General features: G+C 42.1%; 1 protein-coding gene across 1 annotated transcript in view; it reads right to left on the reverse strand.

The window, feature by feature from the left end:
* Positions 1 to 11,507: 11,507 nt before the first annotated feature.
* The window catches only part of LOC102763815 (histone-arginine methyltransferase CARM1-like), a 131,219-nt gene continuing 123,667 nt past the window's right edge, over positions 11,508 to 19,059 (reverse strand). Inside the window, exons 13-14 of the mRNA XM_006768248.2 lie at positions 17,200 to 17,289; positions 11,508 to 12,139 (exon numbers count right to left, since the gene is read on the reverse strand). Of these exons, the coding sequence (XP_006768311.1) occupies positions 12,130 to 12,139; positions 17,200 to 17,289 (100 nt within the window). The 3' untranslated portion in view covers positions 11,508 to 12,129. The remainder of the gene's footprint in view (positions 12,140 to 17,199; positions 17,290 to 19,059) is intronic.

The following is a 19,059-nucleotide window of genomic DNA, read 5'->3' on the forward strand; positions in this document are numbered from 1 at the left end:
CTCACTCCCTGAGTCATTGATCCAGTGAGCATTTCTCAATCATCTCCTTGACATAATCCCCTTGCTCTTGGATTGCTGCCTGTCTCCTCTACTTCCTTTTCCTGCCAAGCTTCACAAATAGACACCAATAATTGCCTTTATTTCCATAAGACCTTGCTCCGTTTCTCTGCCATCTGTTTCTAACCCGTTTCTCTACAGAAACAAGTCTTGACAGTGCCTTATCTCTTTGCCAAATGCAAGGCAGAGACTCTTGAATGTCCACCCGGAAATAGGCACCGAGGATAACACTCTCTCTTTCTCAAGTTTCCAGTGATATTTGCACTCCTACCCTCACGACTCCTCTTTCCATTTGCTGCCTCTATTTGCTCTAATCATCCATCTTCTTCCACAAGAAAAAATAATCATAGATTTTTCAACTTCCCACCACAGACTGATAGTAGCTACTACTTTTGAGTAGCTTTGGTATAGGGCAGACACTGTACTTGACATTTAACTTACATGTTCAATTAGACTCACCACATACCATGAAGTACTCATTTCAGTTTTAAAGATAAGAAACTCGAGGCTCAAAGAGGTTAGGTAACTTACCTAAGGTGAGAGAGCTGGTTAGTGGGCAGCCAGTGACATCCAAAATATGGCCCGCAGAAGTCTGTTGCCTCTGGAGAAACCCAGAATACTGGGAGCTGGAAGCACCGACCAAACCTTCAGGACAACAGGCGCCCTGTAGCCGCAGTGCTTTCTGGAGAGAGTTGGAGGGAGCCTGCATCTCAGGTGGAGTCAAGCAGGGGTCACCATGGGATGTGCTGGGCCGATGGGATAAAGCTGGGAAGGAGAGCTGCTTCGTGGAAGCTGATGCTGGGATATGAAAGTCAGTAGTGTTGACTGGGAAGAAACTTGAGTCCAGAAATAAAGTCTTACTTATTTTATCTGTAAGCTCCATGACCCCACATTACCCATTTCCAATGAGGGATTATAACAACTTGATTCAGTCCAGTGGACACCACTGTGATCTTTTTCTGTGCCGATGCAGTCTAGGGACAACACAGGCAGAATCACACTGATTCACCTGCCCAACCTTTGATGGAATCCAAGCCACACTCTACCCCACACTTGCTGTGCGGCTTTGTGCAAGCTACACGCCTCTCTGACCCTCTGTTTCCCCATCTGAATGCAGGGCCCATTCAATGGATGAGATGTCTAAAGACCTCATGCACGTGAGGCACTTACTACGTAGAAAGCCTCTCTGACCTGCTTGATAGGCTGGAGGCTGGGGAGGGAGGGGTGTGAGATGGAGTCTTTGCCCTTAAGGGATTATAGTGTGGGAGGAAGGAATAGACCTGAAATTGGACCATTTACCTATTTAGCCATATTTGTGGAATAGGATTTTCATGGGGAAGCATTTCTTGGGTAAACAAGTGAGGCGATCGAATCTACATCACATAGAACAGCAGAATATATATATATATATATGTTTTTAAATGGAAACTGTAGAAATCAGATTCTGGCTCATCATAAATAATAACTTTCTAACACTGAACATTGTCAAACAATTCTTGACGATGAAGGAGTTTTCCAACATTGGGATTATACAAGCCCCCTTCCCATAGGAAGTGCTGTCAAAGGCCTTCAGAGGAATGAGTGACTGAATTTGTGTTGTTTTGCTCCTACCCATCTGCCTGACCTCTAGGTCTGAGAGACTCAAGGTCAGGGCATTCCCCTCCTCCACCTCTTTTCTTTCTTCCACTCCCACTAACCATTCTGCCACTTCTCTGTGTGTCTGAGGTCTCTCTTCTGCGCTCCAGACACATGCATCCTATCGCTGACTGAACTTGGATGGCTCCAATCCCCCCAGTCCCAAACAGTACCTGTGATCTTCCCCGTCCTCCCCTGATCTGTGAGCAGGGACTCAAAGGCATTTCATAGGCAAGTCCCTTTCAAAGGATTTCCCTGCTGGGTTCTAAGGGAGAGTGAGAGATGGTACTGTCAGTAGAGGGAGATGTCAGATAAGAAAAGAATCTCATAGGCCCTGTCAACATGTTTTAAGAATTCTTATTATTTTCTCAACTCAAAGAATGATTTTAAAATTTACTATTTTTTGAGATCTGAAAAATTAATTTTGTTTTATAACTTCTGACAAGATATGTTCTATAGTTGGGCGGGTTCTGTTAATTCACCTTATGTAATGAAGCAATTTTTGCATTTGGGTTTTGACATATACAATCCTCCCAAACACACACATTGAGGTCTGCTTCCCCCCCGCCACCCACGGCAAATTGAGGCCACCTACAAAGTCCAACTGGGTGTGCAGAGTCCTCGCAGGACACAAAGAGGCTTAATTGGAGAGGAAGACACACCTCACAGGCCAGAGCCCCAGGGTTAGCAAGATGCTCACTTTGGTTATGGGCATCCAAGCCGCCCAGTCAGAGGCAGTCCCTGAGTGAGGCAGTGACCAGCAACCGTGTGTGGTCAGCCCCACTCCTGACTCCATTTTGGCCCCATCCTTGTATTTCTTTGTTATTCTAGTTAATTATAGTTTATACCATATCATCATACACAAGCTAGTTATCCTTGGAAACTAACTTAAATCCTTTTGGAAGGCAAAATGGATAAATAGATGAGTGGATGAATGAATGGGTGAATAGATCGATGACGAATAGATTCTCTTTAACAGTCACCTATTTCCATTTAATTCCATTTACAATTTCCTCTCTTCTTTTCTCCCTCTAATTCAAATTCTCTTTGCACTCATTCACCTCTCCTGGCCCCTGTGGTCCGATTCCTGCTCCCCTCCTCATCCCTGGGCAAGGATAGGGTTGGGGTAAGTGCAGGCTTAGCACTATTAGAATTTTACAGAAAAAAGCCTCTCAAGTATGTTCCCGAAATGCTAGGCCAGTATTTACTAGTATCTTACCGGCAACTTTCCCACTTGTCTTGTTCCATTTTCTTGTCCATCCCTGGTCTTAACTCTGGAGAGCTCACCTCTACCTTGTGATCTGCCTGGGATGGCCCGAGTCTGGTCTTCTCCAAGAATTTAGATCAATTTTCACTTGGGCATTTGGGTACAACTATAATAAGATGGAGAAAAATTCTGGGGGGAGGGGAGTCTTGAGAAGAGAATTGTTAAGAGAAGAAAGAATTCTAAGTGTTAGCTTCTGGTGAGAAGGGTCATATGCTGGGAATGTCCCACAGTCCAGGAACACAGTAATAATGCCTAGGCACACTTACACACAGTCAGACTCATCACATTGTAGTCATGCCATCTACCCTCACACACTCCGTACATTTACTCCCAAGGGGGAGAATCAGTCTTTTCAGTGGACAATGGCTTCATATAGGAAGCCTACTGAATCAGTTCATCACATTCTAAGAAAGAACTTTCATTCAGGAAACATGTACTGAGTACCTACTGTGTGCAAGGGAACCCAGTAAGGAAATGGAGTGAGGGTGGGGAGTAATACACAAAGATGTGTTCCAACCAGTTTTGCAAGACTCTTTGGGGAAAGCACCATGAAGAAAATATGGCAAATCAAAACTGGCAAATCAAAATCACCTGATGTGGCACATCATTATTTTGCTTGGCGTTCATTGCCGTGACACTCATCACGCTGAATTCCTTCACAATTTATATGGCTACATTGGGCATTACAGCCTCTGAGACAAAAGATGACTATGGGTACCAGCTCTTCAGGAAAGGCACTTATCATCAATGGAGTCCTTGTGGAGTCACCAACAGCTGGGAAATGTTTATTGTGAAACCCCTGGAAGGGGGAGCAGGTTAGACAGGGAGCCGGTAAGTACTTTTCAGGGAAATAGGGGAAAAAGCAGCACATGGCGGGTATCAATGGAGACAAGCGCCAGCCAATTCTCTCCAAGAAGGTGGCCAGAGAGAGGCCAGACAGAGAAGCCTGACGCACATTGCTCTTTTCTTTTGGTTTATCTTCAGTTGTGATATTTTAATACAAAGCTATGTGTTACCTATGGAATAAAGAAAAGAACAGACAACCGACTCTGATCAACAGGTGTTCCACCGCCCTCTGTCTTGAGCACTTTGTTTGACTTTCCCTCCTCCCGTGACATGTCTCCACTGAACTGGCAATGGTTTCGTTTCAGCCTCTCTAGGTTTGGCCCTGTTAGTGCTTATTCTTTTGTGCTTAGCGCTGGGGTCTTCTTTTGATATTCGCTTTTGCAAGAACCTGTCTGTGTCCTTCCTGCTTCTAAGCCTAGGAAGTAAAAGAATTCTGTTTTGTTCTCTCCTTGGAGCCCCCATCACTCCCTGCCACACTAGACAGTGTTCAGAAAGTGCTTTAAAAATAGCAATGCATAAATGTTAATTGATATGCTTATAAGTAGCGGTTCTACGTAGCTCAAGTTGATTTCTAATCACAACTCCCGTTATCAGGTCAGATATGAAATGAAAACGCCCTCCCATGCTTCTGCAATGACTGAGCCATTCGGGCACAATGCTATTACGGCAGCTGAGAATCATTTGAAAATGAGCTTCGCTTCGCTTGGCATGTCAGATGGCAATTTTGAAGACGGGGTCCTATTTTTTAAATATTACAATTGGTTCACATTCAAGAGGCACATGCCCCCTGCTAGGAGAGGGGCTCCCAGATGCAGCTGGTGGTGGGACAGCAAACCAGGAGCATGGGGATCTGGTTACACAACAAACCCTGATGGGGGCATTGCACGGACGGTCAGCCACGAGGGATGCGTCTGCAATACAGGGCCGTTTTGACAGGGGACAGGTGGTGATCTTGGCAGCTGACTGACTTCAGAGAGAGCCAGCCAAGAGCCCCTGTGGGCGTGTTGGCAGGAGGGCAGAGCCTTCCCAAAAGTGCTCAAAGGAATGGAGTGATGGCGAGCAAACCCCTCAGTGATGGCAAAGTTCCATGACAGTCCCTGGGAACGTGTATAAAAATGCTTACACATCACATTTCCTACTTTTGTTCTCCTAGGTACTTCCACTCCTCAAGCTTCACCCCATTCAGCAGGCTCTGCCTCCTCCACAGACACATGAGAACTCCATTTATCATACCTGTTACCTAATAAGAACTGCTTTCCTAAATATTTATCATGATTCCTAATATTTATCATGATTTTAGTAGCTGTAAGGTGAAGTGGCAAAAAATCTACTTCTCTTCATGTTGCACAATTCCTGGCCTTCTACGTGCAGAATAGTATGTGGGGTATGATAGCACGTGCTCCAAAAGGGGGAGAGAGAACAATGCATGCGTACTTGCATGTCTATATGGAAGAATGGACAAGAAACATTAGTTTACATTGGGGACATGAACTTGAAGGCTGGGGGACAGAGGTCAGATGGAGGCTTCATTGTACATCCTTTATACTTTTAAAAATCTGAACCACTTTGTCATTACCCCTTCCCTCTTCACCCCTGCAATGGCTCTTATCCAAGCCACCAATGACGTCCATGTTACTTATTCCAGTGGTCAAATCTCCCGCTTCTATCCTCTCCGACATCACAGGCACGTTTGACACACATTGCTCGCCTCTCCTCCTTGAAGCGATTTCTTCTTTTGTTCCGTATCACCACATTCCTCTGACCTCACCAGGCAAACTGCTGTCTCTCTTGCTGACCCTTCCTACTCTCCAATTTTTAAATGGTTGCATTCTCTGCTCTTGGCTCTCTTCTCTTTTCTACACTATCTTCTCAGGGATCTCATCCAGGTTTTTGTGCTTTAATTACCATCTGTCTGCTTTGTGACTCTCCAACCCATATCTCCGGATTCCAGACGCACACATTTGCCTGTCAGATAGCTCCACTTTGACATCAAGTGGCCGTCTCAAATCCAACATGTTCCCAACAGAAGTCTCGATGTTCACCAGCTCCCACCCCCAAACCTGCTCCCCCCCGTGTCTTCTCCATGAGTTGCTCAGACCAAAAACCTGGGAGTTGACCTTGATTGCTTTCCTCATCTACTGAGAGCCAATCTAACAGCAAGTTCTGTTACTACTGTGTCCAATATAGGCCCTAAATCTGGTCCCTTATCATCTTCACTGCTAAAGCCTCGTCCTAACATCCCATCTGTCATCTGTTCTATTATATCAGGATTTTCCTTTTTCCATTCTTGCCCACATACAGTCTGCTTATCAAAAGCAATCAGAGTGAACCAGTACACAGGATAAATCCGACCATATCACCCTTTGATTTAAACCTTCAAATTGCTGTTGTCTCCACCTAAGTTCTTTTCTCTGAATCTCTAGTGGCCCCTTCTCAGCAGCTCAACGCTCAGCACTTCAGTGAGGTTTCTCTGAGCGCTGCTGCCTGAGAAGCAACCAATAGGGCACAACACATTCCATTTCCTAGTATTACGTTCTTCACAGCTCCCTGCATATTTGAATATTTTATATATTTATTTCCTTGTATGTTTACTGTATGTATCCCTCCTGCTATAATATAAAAAGGAGAATTCTGTCTACCTGGCTTATTTATGTATCCCAGGATGCATAAATATGTATCCTAGTGCCTAGCATAATGCTGTTATTAGTTAGGATAGGCTTACTAATCCTGCAATGAGAAATATTCCCAAAGCTCAGTGGTTAAAATAACAAAGGTTTGTTTTTCTTCCTCAAAGTACATGTAATCCATAGGTTGACATGAGAGTTCTGAGATATTCAGAGACTGATTCAGAGATTCAGGCAGAAGGGGGCTTTACCCTGTAATGACATGTCATTTCAACAGGACTTCCACAATTACTGAGGGAGGAAGAAGAGCCGGCATGGAGGATCTCACAGCATCTCTTAAATGCTTCCGCATGGAGGTGACATACATTGCTTCCGTTCATATGGGATAGGCCAGAGAAGTCACAAGGCCATGCCTACCTTCAAGGGGTCTAGGAAATCAGATCCTTTTATGATCCTCTTCCTCCTGGAACAAGAAGAAAACTAGAAATGTTGGCAGGCAGCGCTTATGTCCACACACACGCAAACCAGTGTGCCTAATTCTAAAGCTGCTGGTGTTAACCCCTCCATTTTTGAAAGCACATGACCCTAGAGTTTCTGTTTTGATGAAGACATTCTTTCCCTCCAATTTCTAGCTATTTCCTAATACTTGGGAAACGGTGCCAGCAGGCTCTAGGGGCTTCTGAGATATACGTGTTTATGTTGTGTTCCCCAATTACATGCTCCTTGGTAAGCTACAGATAACAATGACAAATTCTGTTTTTAATGGAGACAAAATACTGCAACTATTAGACTAATGTATTTGTTTATTTCTTTTCTTTAGTTTCTTCCTTTTCTTCATCATCTTTGTCATCATCTGTGTAGGCTTTTTGACTGGGGTCAAGAAAGTTTGAATGAATAAAGGAATGAATAAATGAATGGGGTAACTTCTTTAGCAAGACAATATGTTTAAAATTAGCCTATGAACAGAAAATGGAGTTTTCTAAATCCCTTTCATATATAAGGGGTTCAGCCAAAAGTTCCTCTGTGGATAAGATGCTATGCCCCGCTGGACAGCTAGATCTTGAGGTTGGTGCCCAAAGGTAAAGAATAAAACTATAAAGTAGAAGAAGGAATAAATGTCACCCCTCTGGGTGGCAAAGAGGAGAGAAACTGGTAGATGGGTGTGGCTAGGCATGTGTCCCTCTCCCTGTTATAATTGGAAGTACACCCATTTTAAAAAGTATGTAATCATGGAGCGCAGAGGAGAAATGAAGACCCATTTCCTATGATAACGTAATATAATAATAAGAGCTACGTTTGAAGGCCCAGGCACCGTGTCAAGTACTTCATATGTATGATTTCATTCAACCCTCACAAGGACCCTATTGTTATTTCTTTTAGCAGTCAAGGAAACTGAAGCTTAGGAAAAGCATGTCATTGGCCCAAGTCCATATTATCTAGTTAACTGACAGATCTGAACCCAGATACAGTATTTTTAAAGAGCCCAGACCCTTATCCACTGTACTATAACATCACTTTCAGTAATAGTTTGATCTAGAATTCAGTTAATTTTTGCACAGGGTGGTGTAAATGATGTAGCCTGCTCTGTCTTATGGCTCTCTGATACGTTTCTTTAAATAGAGTGGAAAGGTCAAGTCATAATAAAAATGTGACATTAATGTTATCTCCAGTGGGGCGGAGTGCAAGACAGTAACAACTTACTAAGTTTGGGCTTTTGCATTGACCTATGTTAATGTGTGATTCCATGCTATTTTGCATGGCAAGGGAAGTTTCGCAGACTTCATTTGATTGCTAGATCAATGTGAAAATGCATTATCTGCCTGCCTCGAGCATGGCCGACTGTTGACCTCTCCAATTAAGTAGACTTGAGAATGAAAATTCAATTATAATGAACAAACGTTTCTTGAACACGTTCTATGTGCAGGTCCCTATGTCAGGCCCTATGGGGAACATGCAGTTTTGTTTCTATCTTGAGTGCTTGCAAGCAAATAGGAGGAGGTAGAAATACATGCATGGAGGACTACGGTGTAACATGCTATCTTACCTGATGAAGGCAGAGGAAAGGGAATTAATTAACAGTGAAGCTGGACGGTTTGTAGGAAGCCCTTGAAACAGGTGTTGCTGGTTCCTTGCCTTCTGTCCATTTCTCTTTGGGAACGGAACTACTTTTTATCCCTTGGAAAAGATGAGTCCACCTCCAGCTCAGTGGTAAATCTTGTTTGATTGAGCCTCTTTGTGACAATCTCTTGTCTCTTGTCAGAGATTAGTTTAGAGGTGGGGATGTGACTCAGCTCTGGCCAATGAAGCATGAAGGCAAGACTTTCTTACAGTAGAGACAGCTGTGTGGCTAAGGGCACAGACTCTGGAGTGGACTGTCTGATTTAGATTCCCAGCTCCACTACTTGTTAGCTGTGTGCCATTAGGACAGCTACTTACCCTTTCTGCCCCAATTTTCCTCATCTGTTCCATGAGGTTAATAACAATACATACCTAATCGGATTGTTGAAAGAATAAAAATTGGTTAATATCACAGGTCCTCAAATAACATCCTTTTGTTTAGTGTCGTGTTATTGTAACACTGATGAGATGCTGCTGTAAGAGCTTAATTCTTATTTATGTCAATTAGCCTATGGTAAATTGGTTTCCTTGGATGTCGTTTTGTTGCAGTTCCAAGAGCCTATCAAAAACGTTAAGTGAGGACTTACTGTATTTGTAAAGCAGTTAGAACGGTGCCTGGCACACAATAAGTGTTATGTAAGTGTTCTTCATCATCATCACCATCATCAGCATCATTTTTTAAGAGGAGATACCAGAAATGATAGTCTGTTTTTATAACTCTGGACATTGGTGTGTCTGGATGAGATTCTTGTAATTTCTATGGTGGCCTTCCACCCATGTGGGGGTCTGGGCTATGACGGAGATGGCAGAGAAAAGGAGAGAAGGACTTCAGTCTTCGATGAAACCACAGAGCCGCTGAGTCGTCAATCCTGGAGTCCCCTCTACCGCTGGACTTCTTGTTATCTGACATCATAACTCTCTGTGTTTAAGTACTCTCAGCCGGGGTCTTGTGTGACCACAGTCCGAGAACCTTCCTGGTGTATGTCCTGTTGCTCCTCAGCCTGTGCACCTTCAGAGTCCTGTGGTGTCCTGGCTGGGTATCCTGGGAGGCAGGCAACCACAGAGCAGCCCCTGACGTCAGCTCCTGTCCAACGTGCTGCCACTTATCTTCATCGTGGCGGGATGGTTTCATGAAAACTGAGATTCCCAAGATTTTCCTAAATGCAGAATATAATCTTCATCATCTTCTCAGGGGACTTGCTTTGAGGTCACTTTCAAATTTGAAAACACCATGGTAATATGATTGCCCCTTAAAACATAGTCCCTTTGATTCTTAATAATTCTATAGATACAGAATTAGAATAAGTTACTAAGTTCCTCCACTAAAATAAATCCTACCCTACATACTTTATACCATTTTTAGCAACATATACTAAGCACATACAAACTTCCAAAAATAAGGTGACGAGGAGGAAAAACAAGTTTTAAGTATACATCCTCTGAGTGTTTGTCAGATATTTACTCCCCGACACCCACTGTGTAGCATATATGGGTATTAAATCTGTGCTTAACTTTTTGTTGTTGGTGGTGGTTAGATCAGGATCTTTTATTACTTGTTTATTTAAATTGGCTAATCAGAATAAAAAAAAATTTAAAGTGTTTGTCTGGAGGCTTGGGTTTCTTCTATTTAGAGGTTCGAACCTGCGCATCCACTCCTAGGAGGGGAACCCCGCACCATTGTGAGGTGGCTGAGGGATGACCCCTAATGGACAATCCCAGGGGCTTTGGCCTGCCACACCTCTCTGTCCCCAGATTTTGGCATGCGATGAAAAAAACTGTTTGTTAATTCTTCGCTCCTGGCCTTGGATTTAAAAATAATGCTACCTGTGTGAGTTTGGGGAAAGCTTGGAGGAGCTAGTTGAAGAAGCCAACCCTAATCCCTTTCCTCCAAGATGGGATAGATGATCCAACACTGTTTCTAGAGCTCGGCCAAGCTTTACTCTTACTAGTAACCTCTCCTCAATCACCCACGTCATGGGGCAAATTACAAATTCATAAATGTTACAGATCTTTGGAATTGTTCAAAGATTGGGAAAGAATACCAATTTTTTGAGTCCTTAAAAGTCATAGGTTTCATCTCTTAAGACTACTTTTATAGACTGATAATGGCCTCTTAGGGTATCAGGCTAAGGAGGACTGTGAGGCCAAGTCCCTGCTGAGCTGGAATGACTGTGGGGATTGATTATGAATGTCTGCACTGGTTGTGGGTGGAGACAGTGGCAATAGCCAAATTGTGTTTCTGCAATCCAGGGTTTACATAGTTTCTTCCTACCATGCTTGAAAGACAATTAGAACATTGTCAGACCTGATTCCATAATTCCAATTACTCTGAACTTCAGGATACATTTATTTATTTAATCAATATACATTGATGCCTGAGGTGGGCTCTTAGGTACTGAGGAACATTAAAAAACGAATTGGACTCGGATCCAACCCACAACAAATTTAATTCAAAGAAGAGAAAGATATGGGTTGTTTAGGGTATGAAGTGATAAAATGTTGCAAGAAAGGATTAGGTAAGGGGAGGGATAGGAGATCCGTCGAAGGTGAGATGTGTGAGTGTGGACGGTGGTCAGCAGGGCATGCTGGTGAGGGTGTATTGGAACGGAGCCTTGCAGTGATGTGAGTCAGCCTGTTGGAATGGACAGCCTGTTGGAATGGATAGCTTGGTGTTTCAAACGGAGTGGCCAGAATGAGGGGAAGCACCAGTGTGGAAAGCTGAATGCTGTGGGTGAGTGATTGACTGATGAGAATCTGTGGTTGCTGTTTGTTCCGCTTCCCCTGACAGAGTGAGCAGGTTGCCTGTTGGGCTTCATTAGATTATCCTGCTGATGCGACATCCATTTTTATAAGGGTTTTCCGGGGACCTGGGGAAAACTTGCTCTTTGGAAAGATTATCTTTCATCACCATTTGACGTGTGACATATAACAAATGTCTTTAAGTAAAGGAGAGTTCCCACTGGTATGTCACACTGTACTCTTTATTGTAGACCTAGGAGGACTGACAAAGGTTCCATCTGCATTTTCTTAACTATGTACAGAGTCATCAAATATTGCCAATGAAGAACATTCCTGACATCGAATTATTCCATTACATGAATAGGCAAAAAATCTTTAACACACTGTTGAACTAGGAACTAGCTATTGGTTTGTTGCAGATATTTGCAAAAATAGATTAAAATTGCAAATAGAAGATCCCTTCTAACATGGTCTATGTCATGTTGTACATATGCATACATATAAACATGAGGTAGGGTTTTGTTAACTGTCTTTTAAATACGTCAGAACTTGAAGCGATGCTTATGGCTTTACTAAAGTAAAAATAAACAGAAACCAAAAATTTTTTAAAAAATTATTTTTCAACTACATGCAAAAAGCGATAAAGAGCCAGTCTAAGAAGCCACAAGAAATAGACTTGTCAAAAAAATTAGGATGCACAGTTTAGAGTTAGAAAAAACAAACAAACATCTTTAAATAAATAAAGCTAATATACTTGTAAAATTCAGAATGCATGTTTGAAACAGGAGACATGAACTTGAATGTTGAGGGACTTCTCAGGCCTTCATTTTACTTATTGATCTTCTAAGCAAACCTAAAACAGAGAAGGTGATTCCATGACACCAAAAGTAATGAAGTTCTAGCAAGATCCAAAGCCATAGATGAGTCATGTGTTCATGTCTGCTCCTTCCCTCCTCTTCCCTCTTCTTCCCTCCTCCCCCCCTCTTCCTATTCCTGTGCCCTTCCCCGGAGATTTTATGGGCAGCCTTAGATCTATATTTACCCACTATATTTAGTAGGTTTGATTATGCATAGCCTAAATTCAGATCTGAGAGGATGATCTGGATTTTTATTCACTGAAAGAACTTTTTCTTTTTATAGGTTTACTAGTGACCCGGTGCACAGAGTCGTGCACACTGAAAGGAAATTAATTAGAAGGCGGCCAGTGGGGCGGGATGGGTGAGAAGGGCCAGACATGCCCTGGAGCCAACCTCCTGTGATCCCTCCCCTGCCAGCCACACCTCGGGCATCGCGCTGGCGTCACCACAGATAGAAGGGTGTCTGCCGAGTGAGCAGGGTCCCTCTGCAGGTGGGCCCCTCAGCCTGGCCTGCGGGGATCGGGCCTATACTGGCCCTCCAACATCCCCTGAGGGGTCCCGGAGTGCACCCAGAGGGCATTCTGCAACGTTGCTGTCGTGCAGGGTGTGGAACACAAGCAAAAGAGTGCAATAAACCAGATTCGGGGCCGACAGTGCCCCAGCAACAACATAACCCAGGGCTGAAGGAGGAATTGGGCTCCCTCCTCTCTGGTTCTGGGCTGCATCACCTGAGAACTGCCACTGCCAAGTCACTGCAGCTGGGCAGCTCCCGCGTTGAGCATCTGCCTCTTGGTGGTCAGTGAGTGTCATAGCAACCAGTTGGACAGACACTTAGCTCTTTATACATATAGATAGCAAAGGCTAATAAGCACCAACTTCTCTCTCTTCTTGCTACTCAGTAGGCTAACTTTGCCCTCACTGTCCTCTTCCTGAAGGCTCTGCTTGGACATCTGCCCATGACATCCGACATTTGAGTCTCTACCAGTTAACCCCTCTTTGGAGAGGCCACCCAGACCACTCGATGTAAATAACTCCACCTCCCATCTCTGGCCTTGCCGCTGTCTAGCATGTCATTCTGTTTGTTTCTGCTATCCCTTTATGTAGTTCTTTTTTGGGTAAGTTTTTATGTAATTGCAGAAGTTCTTTACATCTAGTAAATGTTAAACATGAGCAGAGCAAGGATGATAGGCCAGGTACAGAAACTCACCAGGGCAGAGACCCCCAGATGCGTAGCAAGGGGCAAAACTGGGACAACAAGAACCTTGTCCTTGGAGTAACCTGTCCTCCTCTAAGCATGTCACTGGTCTTGCGGTTTGGACCCCTGATCTTTCACATCGCTGGTCAGGCAGTTTAGACCCCTGACCCTTTCCTTCTTAATGATAACATTAGAGGCTAGGCCTCAGTTGTATTTCAGCTCCAGGCCCAGAAAAGCATCAAAACCAGACAAGTGATGTGTAGCTGCCGCAGGACCAGCTACATTGACTAGTGACCCCCTGCTCTGGCTCCAACCCATCCGTGGAGCCCATGACCCTGAAAGAGCACACCGGGAAACGGATGAATATTCAATTAAAACCCTTCCCTGAAACCTCCCCTAAGATTTCCACCTGCAAGAGAGAGACAAATAGGCTCCCGACAAGGACCCAGTGTGTACTCTTCTCCCACAGGCACCTATCCCCCCCCATCTCTAAGGGACTCCACGAGACTTGCAACCAGGGGAGCAATGGGCAGCGGCAGCTAATCCTGGCCTAACCCCTGAACCTGTCGCCAAGGTCCCCTTTTCTCTGAGTTCTCAGTGAGCCAAAGCAGCCCAGCCTAGGCTTTCCAGTTGCTTCTTCTATGCCCTGCCTCGTTTCATTGTCTCAAGTCTATCATGGACCCAATACCCTTCAGCTCAGTGCTGTGTGGCCCTTCCCTTTGGATATCCCCATCTCCTGCACCTTCTTCCTTAAATAAATTCAATTTTTCTTTAATTACCATCTGAGAGGGCTATTTAGCCTGCCCTCCCACCATTGATGTTAACCTTTTATTAAAATTTACCCTTTTTGGTGTATAGTTAGTTCTCTGAGTTTTGACAAATGCATGTGACCATATACTGCCACCACTGCGATCAAGATATAGAAAAACGCCATCATTGTGAAAAATGTCCTGTTCCTCTTTATAGTAATGCTTCTCCCAACCCTAGCTTTGATCTGTTTTCCGAATCAAGTGTTGCATTTTCCAGAATGTCAAATGAATGGAATCATATAATCTGCAGCCTTTTGAGTATGGCTTCTTTTATTCAGCATAATATTTTTGAGACTCATCTGTATTATTACATGTATCATTCCTTTTTTAAGAAAATTATTCCATTTTCTGGATGGACCACATTTTGTTTATTCATTCTCCAGCTGAGATACATTCTAGTCATTCCTATATTTTAATAATTATAAATAAAGCCACAATAAACACTTAAATATAGTTTTCATTTCCTTTGTATAAATACCTAGGAGTGGGATTGCTGGGTTATATGGTAAGTGAACATTTAACTATAGAAGAAACTGTCAAAATGCTTTCTGCTATGGCGGCACCATATTGTATTTCTACTGGCAATGAATGTGAATCCTGCCAGCTCTCCACCTTCACCAGCACTTGCCAAAAATCGTCAGGACTTTTACTTTAGCCATTCTGCTAGGTGTGCTGTGGTATGTCATTATGGTTTTAACTTTCACTTCCCTAATGACTAATGATGTTGAGCACCTTCTCATGTAATTTGCTATTATATCTTTTTGATAAAGTGTCTGGTCAAATCTTTTGCCTTCTGAAAAATTGTTTTTGTATTATTGGGCTTTTTTTGAGAGTCTTATATCACTAATTCTTTTTATATTCTGGATACTAGCTTTTTCCAAATATGTGATTTCCAAATATTTTCACCCAATTTGTGACTTGTTTTTTTTTTCATTCTATTATAATATGCCTTTAAAAGATCACAAGTTGTAATTTTGATAAAGTATAATGTATCAATTTTTTTTTCTATTTATGAATTGTGTTTCTGGTCCCATATTTAAGAAATGTTCATTTAACCTAAGGTCACAAAGATTTTCTTTTATGTTTCCTTCCTAAAAGTATTATATATCTTTTTAGGTTTTACATTTTAATCTCTCATCTTTTTGAGCTAATTTTTATAGATGGTGTGAAATATGGATGAAAGCTCACTTTTCATTGCACACAGATATCCAGTCATTCCAGCACCAATTTTGAAAGACTCTATTGAACTGCCTTTTCAACTTTGTTGAGAATCGATCAGTACAGATGTTTGGTCTATTTGTGTCCTCTGTTCCATCCATCTGCCGACATATCATCCTTTCACCAGTCTGAACTGCACTTCCTTGATTACGGTAGCTTTATATTAAGTCGTGAAATCAGGTTGATATGACTCTGTTTATCTTTTACAGGGGTGTCACGTTTTTAAGCATCCTCATCTGCTTAATTAAATATGTCAGTCAGACTTGCTGCTGAGAGAGAGAAAAGGGGGAAAGAAAGGCACCTGCCCTTCACTCAGCAGTCCATCTGTTCTGGCAGGGCATGGCCGTCCGGGCATCTTTAACAAGCTCTCACTTTGCCCTTGCGGCCACAGCGTTTCTGCCTTCATACAAAGCAGGTGCTGGCCAACGCCAAGCACAAAGCCTTCTCTAGGTGGTTTTATGGTAAAAACCTTGTTCTTGTAAGATGAAGTAGAACTGGGTGGGAGTCAAGTTTATATGGCTCCTACATTCAAAAGGCGAGCTTTCTAAAACTCTCCAGACACCTATTTTCTTTTCCAAAATCAAAATGATTCTATTTGGAACGAACTACAAATCATTCCCATTTACCTTATTGAGAGAGTTGGAGAGCAGAGGGAAGGAAGGAAAGGGAGGAAGAAAGGAGGAAACTTACATTTATTGAGCACTAATGACTGGGACATGGTATGGGAATTCTTGCAGTCTCTCAAGTGAGGTTTGTGTTGTTTATCCCATCTTATAGATGAGAAAACTAAGGCCTAGGCAAGTTAAGTGGTACTAGTCTGCTCTCTCCGGCCCAAACCTGTGTCCTTCCCTTTACATGGCAGGAGTATGTAAATGAGGGATGGGAGTGAGGACTCCGCCCTGGCCTCAGAATTAAAGATGAGATTCACATACTTAATTGGCGATGGATTTCAGAAATCATACCATGTGTAACAACTGGCACACCCCACACAAAACTTTAGCTTTGTCTGTTTTTTTTCCCTCCCCTGCCTCAAGGTCAAAATTTCATTTTCCCATCTCTGCCAAAGAATTCTTGTTTGGTTTCCTGAGTTCCCTCTTCTCTTTAAGCTTTTCAGTGCTACAGAGACATAATGCTTTGAATAAAAGTCTTAGGGAGACATTATAATATACGAGACAAGTCTTTTAATAAGGAAGTAAAGAGTAACCATGTCCAGTGGTTTTATTTGTGTGGTTGATTGCATGTGAGGATTTTTAATGACCTCATGCTGAATGGTTGTAAAGATAGGGAGTTTTCCCAGAAACATGTGTTGTAGCTGTCTCATTGTGGCAAGTTCTTTGTGTCAGATAAACTCTGCACATCTTCTAGAGAAGTATGTCCTGGCTTACATGACCTCAGAAAAAGTCTCAAAAATATACTTTAAATGGACTCATGTGTAAGCTATAATTGGAATGCTACTACATAAAAATCATCCCTCAGCGGATGAAGGTCATAGGAGGTCACCCTTAAGCTCTGCAGACGAGAAAAGCAAATGCCAGAAGAAGAGTGACCTTGCTTGAGGTCACACGGCTCATTCCAGCTCAGCTGAACAAGAATTCACTTTGCGGAGCTCTTCAGGGCTCTCTGTTTTAGGGCCAGATTGTTAAATACTGGATTTTGTTTAATGCCACATAACATATTCAACTCGGTATCAGGAACAACGTCTCCTCCGAGAGGAAGAGTAGAGGCTTGTTCTCCCCTTAGGGAAGATGGGAGTATTCTGAACCTCTTTACCTGGTCATACGGTCAACTGAGATTTTGTATGCATAGGTGTGAAATGGATGAAAACATTTCTTACCTGAAGAAAGGGTTCTTTAAATCGAGGATGTTCCCAGATCTGAAGCCCGTCTGGTTTACCAGTGCCACAATCTGAATGTCATAGCTCTGTCTGTATGGCAAACACAAATATACACAAATCATCTACCAAAGCTGGTTAGCTACTCACATACATTTAGAGCATCTTCTACACATACCTACTTCATGAGGGTTTTAAGTATACGTATTAATATTATACATGTCCAAGTGTATTTATTTAGATGCTATTAATGTTGTAGCAATTGAAGTCTTTACTTGTCAGAAGACTTTAATAGTTATAATTTCTTGATCTAAAAATTACAAAGGTAATGGTATTCTGAATGGTCAAAGTGATTTTTTTTGACAACAAAAAAAAAAGCTTTAGCAACATCAATGACAGAAATGACTTTAAGTAACAGATACACTTTATGGGTCACCATTGTACCAATACAATCTTAATCATGAAAGGATTGCCTAAATTAAAATAGCAACCTCACATAAAACAGCTAACAAATGTGATTGATTTTAAGAGGCCTCAGTTGAAGGCACATACAATTATAATAAGAGGAAGTGGCTGATAAAAACAAGAAATATGACATATTCTTGATGATTAACCTTGAAGGGACCTGTTTATAGGATTTTTATTAGTCATTCCCTCAAGAATATATGTATTTCTTATGGTTATAAGTGTTAAGTATTCACTGTTGAAAAAAAATGAGAAAAATAAGAAAAAAATAAAATAACCCATAATGCACTAGACAAAAATTCAGTTAACATTACAGAGCACTTCTCTTCTATGTTTTTTCTTGTATGTATTTATAGATGTAAATTTTTACCTAAAAGATGCTTAAAAAGACCTTCACACTTCCTTATTTTACTTAACATTAGCAAGTGGTTATTTTATAATTCTTAAAAATGTGTTTCTCAATAGCATAATGTAGATATAGCATGATCTAATATAATAATTGAGGGATATGCAAATTAGCCAGGATGCTGTAAACGTCATGACCGATCTACAAGCAGCTGAGACCTACAGGAGGGTGGTGCAGCGAGCTATCAGCAGGGAGAGCTACAGGAGGGCGGGGCAAGGTGCTACAGAGTGGCGGAGAGCTACCAGTGATGGTGGGCGGGGTGGCCAGCTGAGGCAAGTGGCAGTGAGCTACTCATGCACGGATTCGTGTGCAGGGCTACTAGTTTATTTAATAATTCCCCATTGTTACATGTTTATATCTTTAAAATCAGATATTACTCATAGTGACACAAATCCAGTTTTATGACAGAAATTCTGCTGCACAGGACATTCTTGTAATACAGCTCTGTGTCCTATCTATGACTATTTGCTTGGAATAAACTCCTAGATGTACACTCACCAGGCTAAAGCACATAGATGTATTTAAGGTTCCCAATACCTACTGTTAGAATGTCTTCAATTACTTCCTCACTGACAAAGTATGACAGTGTTAATTTCATTACACATTTTCCAATTCTTAATATTTAAATATTATTATTCATTATTTAATTAAAATTTCCTTAGTTACGAGGTTTCCCTTTTCAATTCCAGATATTAGTGAGTGATATAAATTCTTCCATCCTCACTCCCACCTTGTCATTGCTGATAGTGACGTGAGTAGGCTTAAATATAATGTCAGATCCTGTGTGGCCAGTACCTCAACTTTTAGATTTTATTGGGGCCAAACAAAATAAGAGAAAAATATAGCCATACATTTTTTGCAAAAAAATCAATTATGTCCTGTTTCAATTTATCTAGTTGACTCAGCACTTTTGTTTTAAGATGTTTCTGCCAGGAGGCCTACAGTTAGTCCCCTACTGTGATACTTGATGGCAGATTTGAGGTGAACCGGAC

This window comes from Myotis davidii, unplaced genomic scaffold (assembly GCF_000327345.1).
Source record: "Myotis davidii unplaced genomic scaffold, ASM32734v1 scaffold83, whole genome shotgun sequence".
In the NCBI taxonomy this organism is placed as follows: domain Eukaryota; kingdom Metazoa; phylum Chordata; class Mammalia; order Chiroptera; family Vespertilionidae; genus Myotis; species Myotis davidii.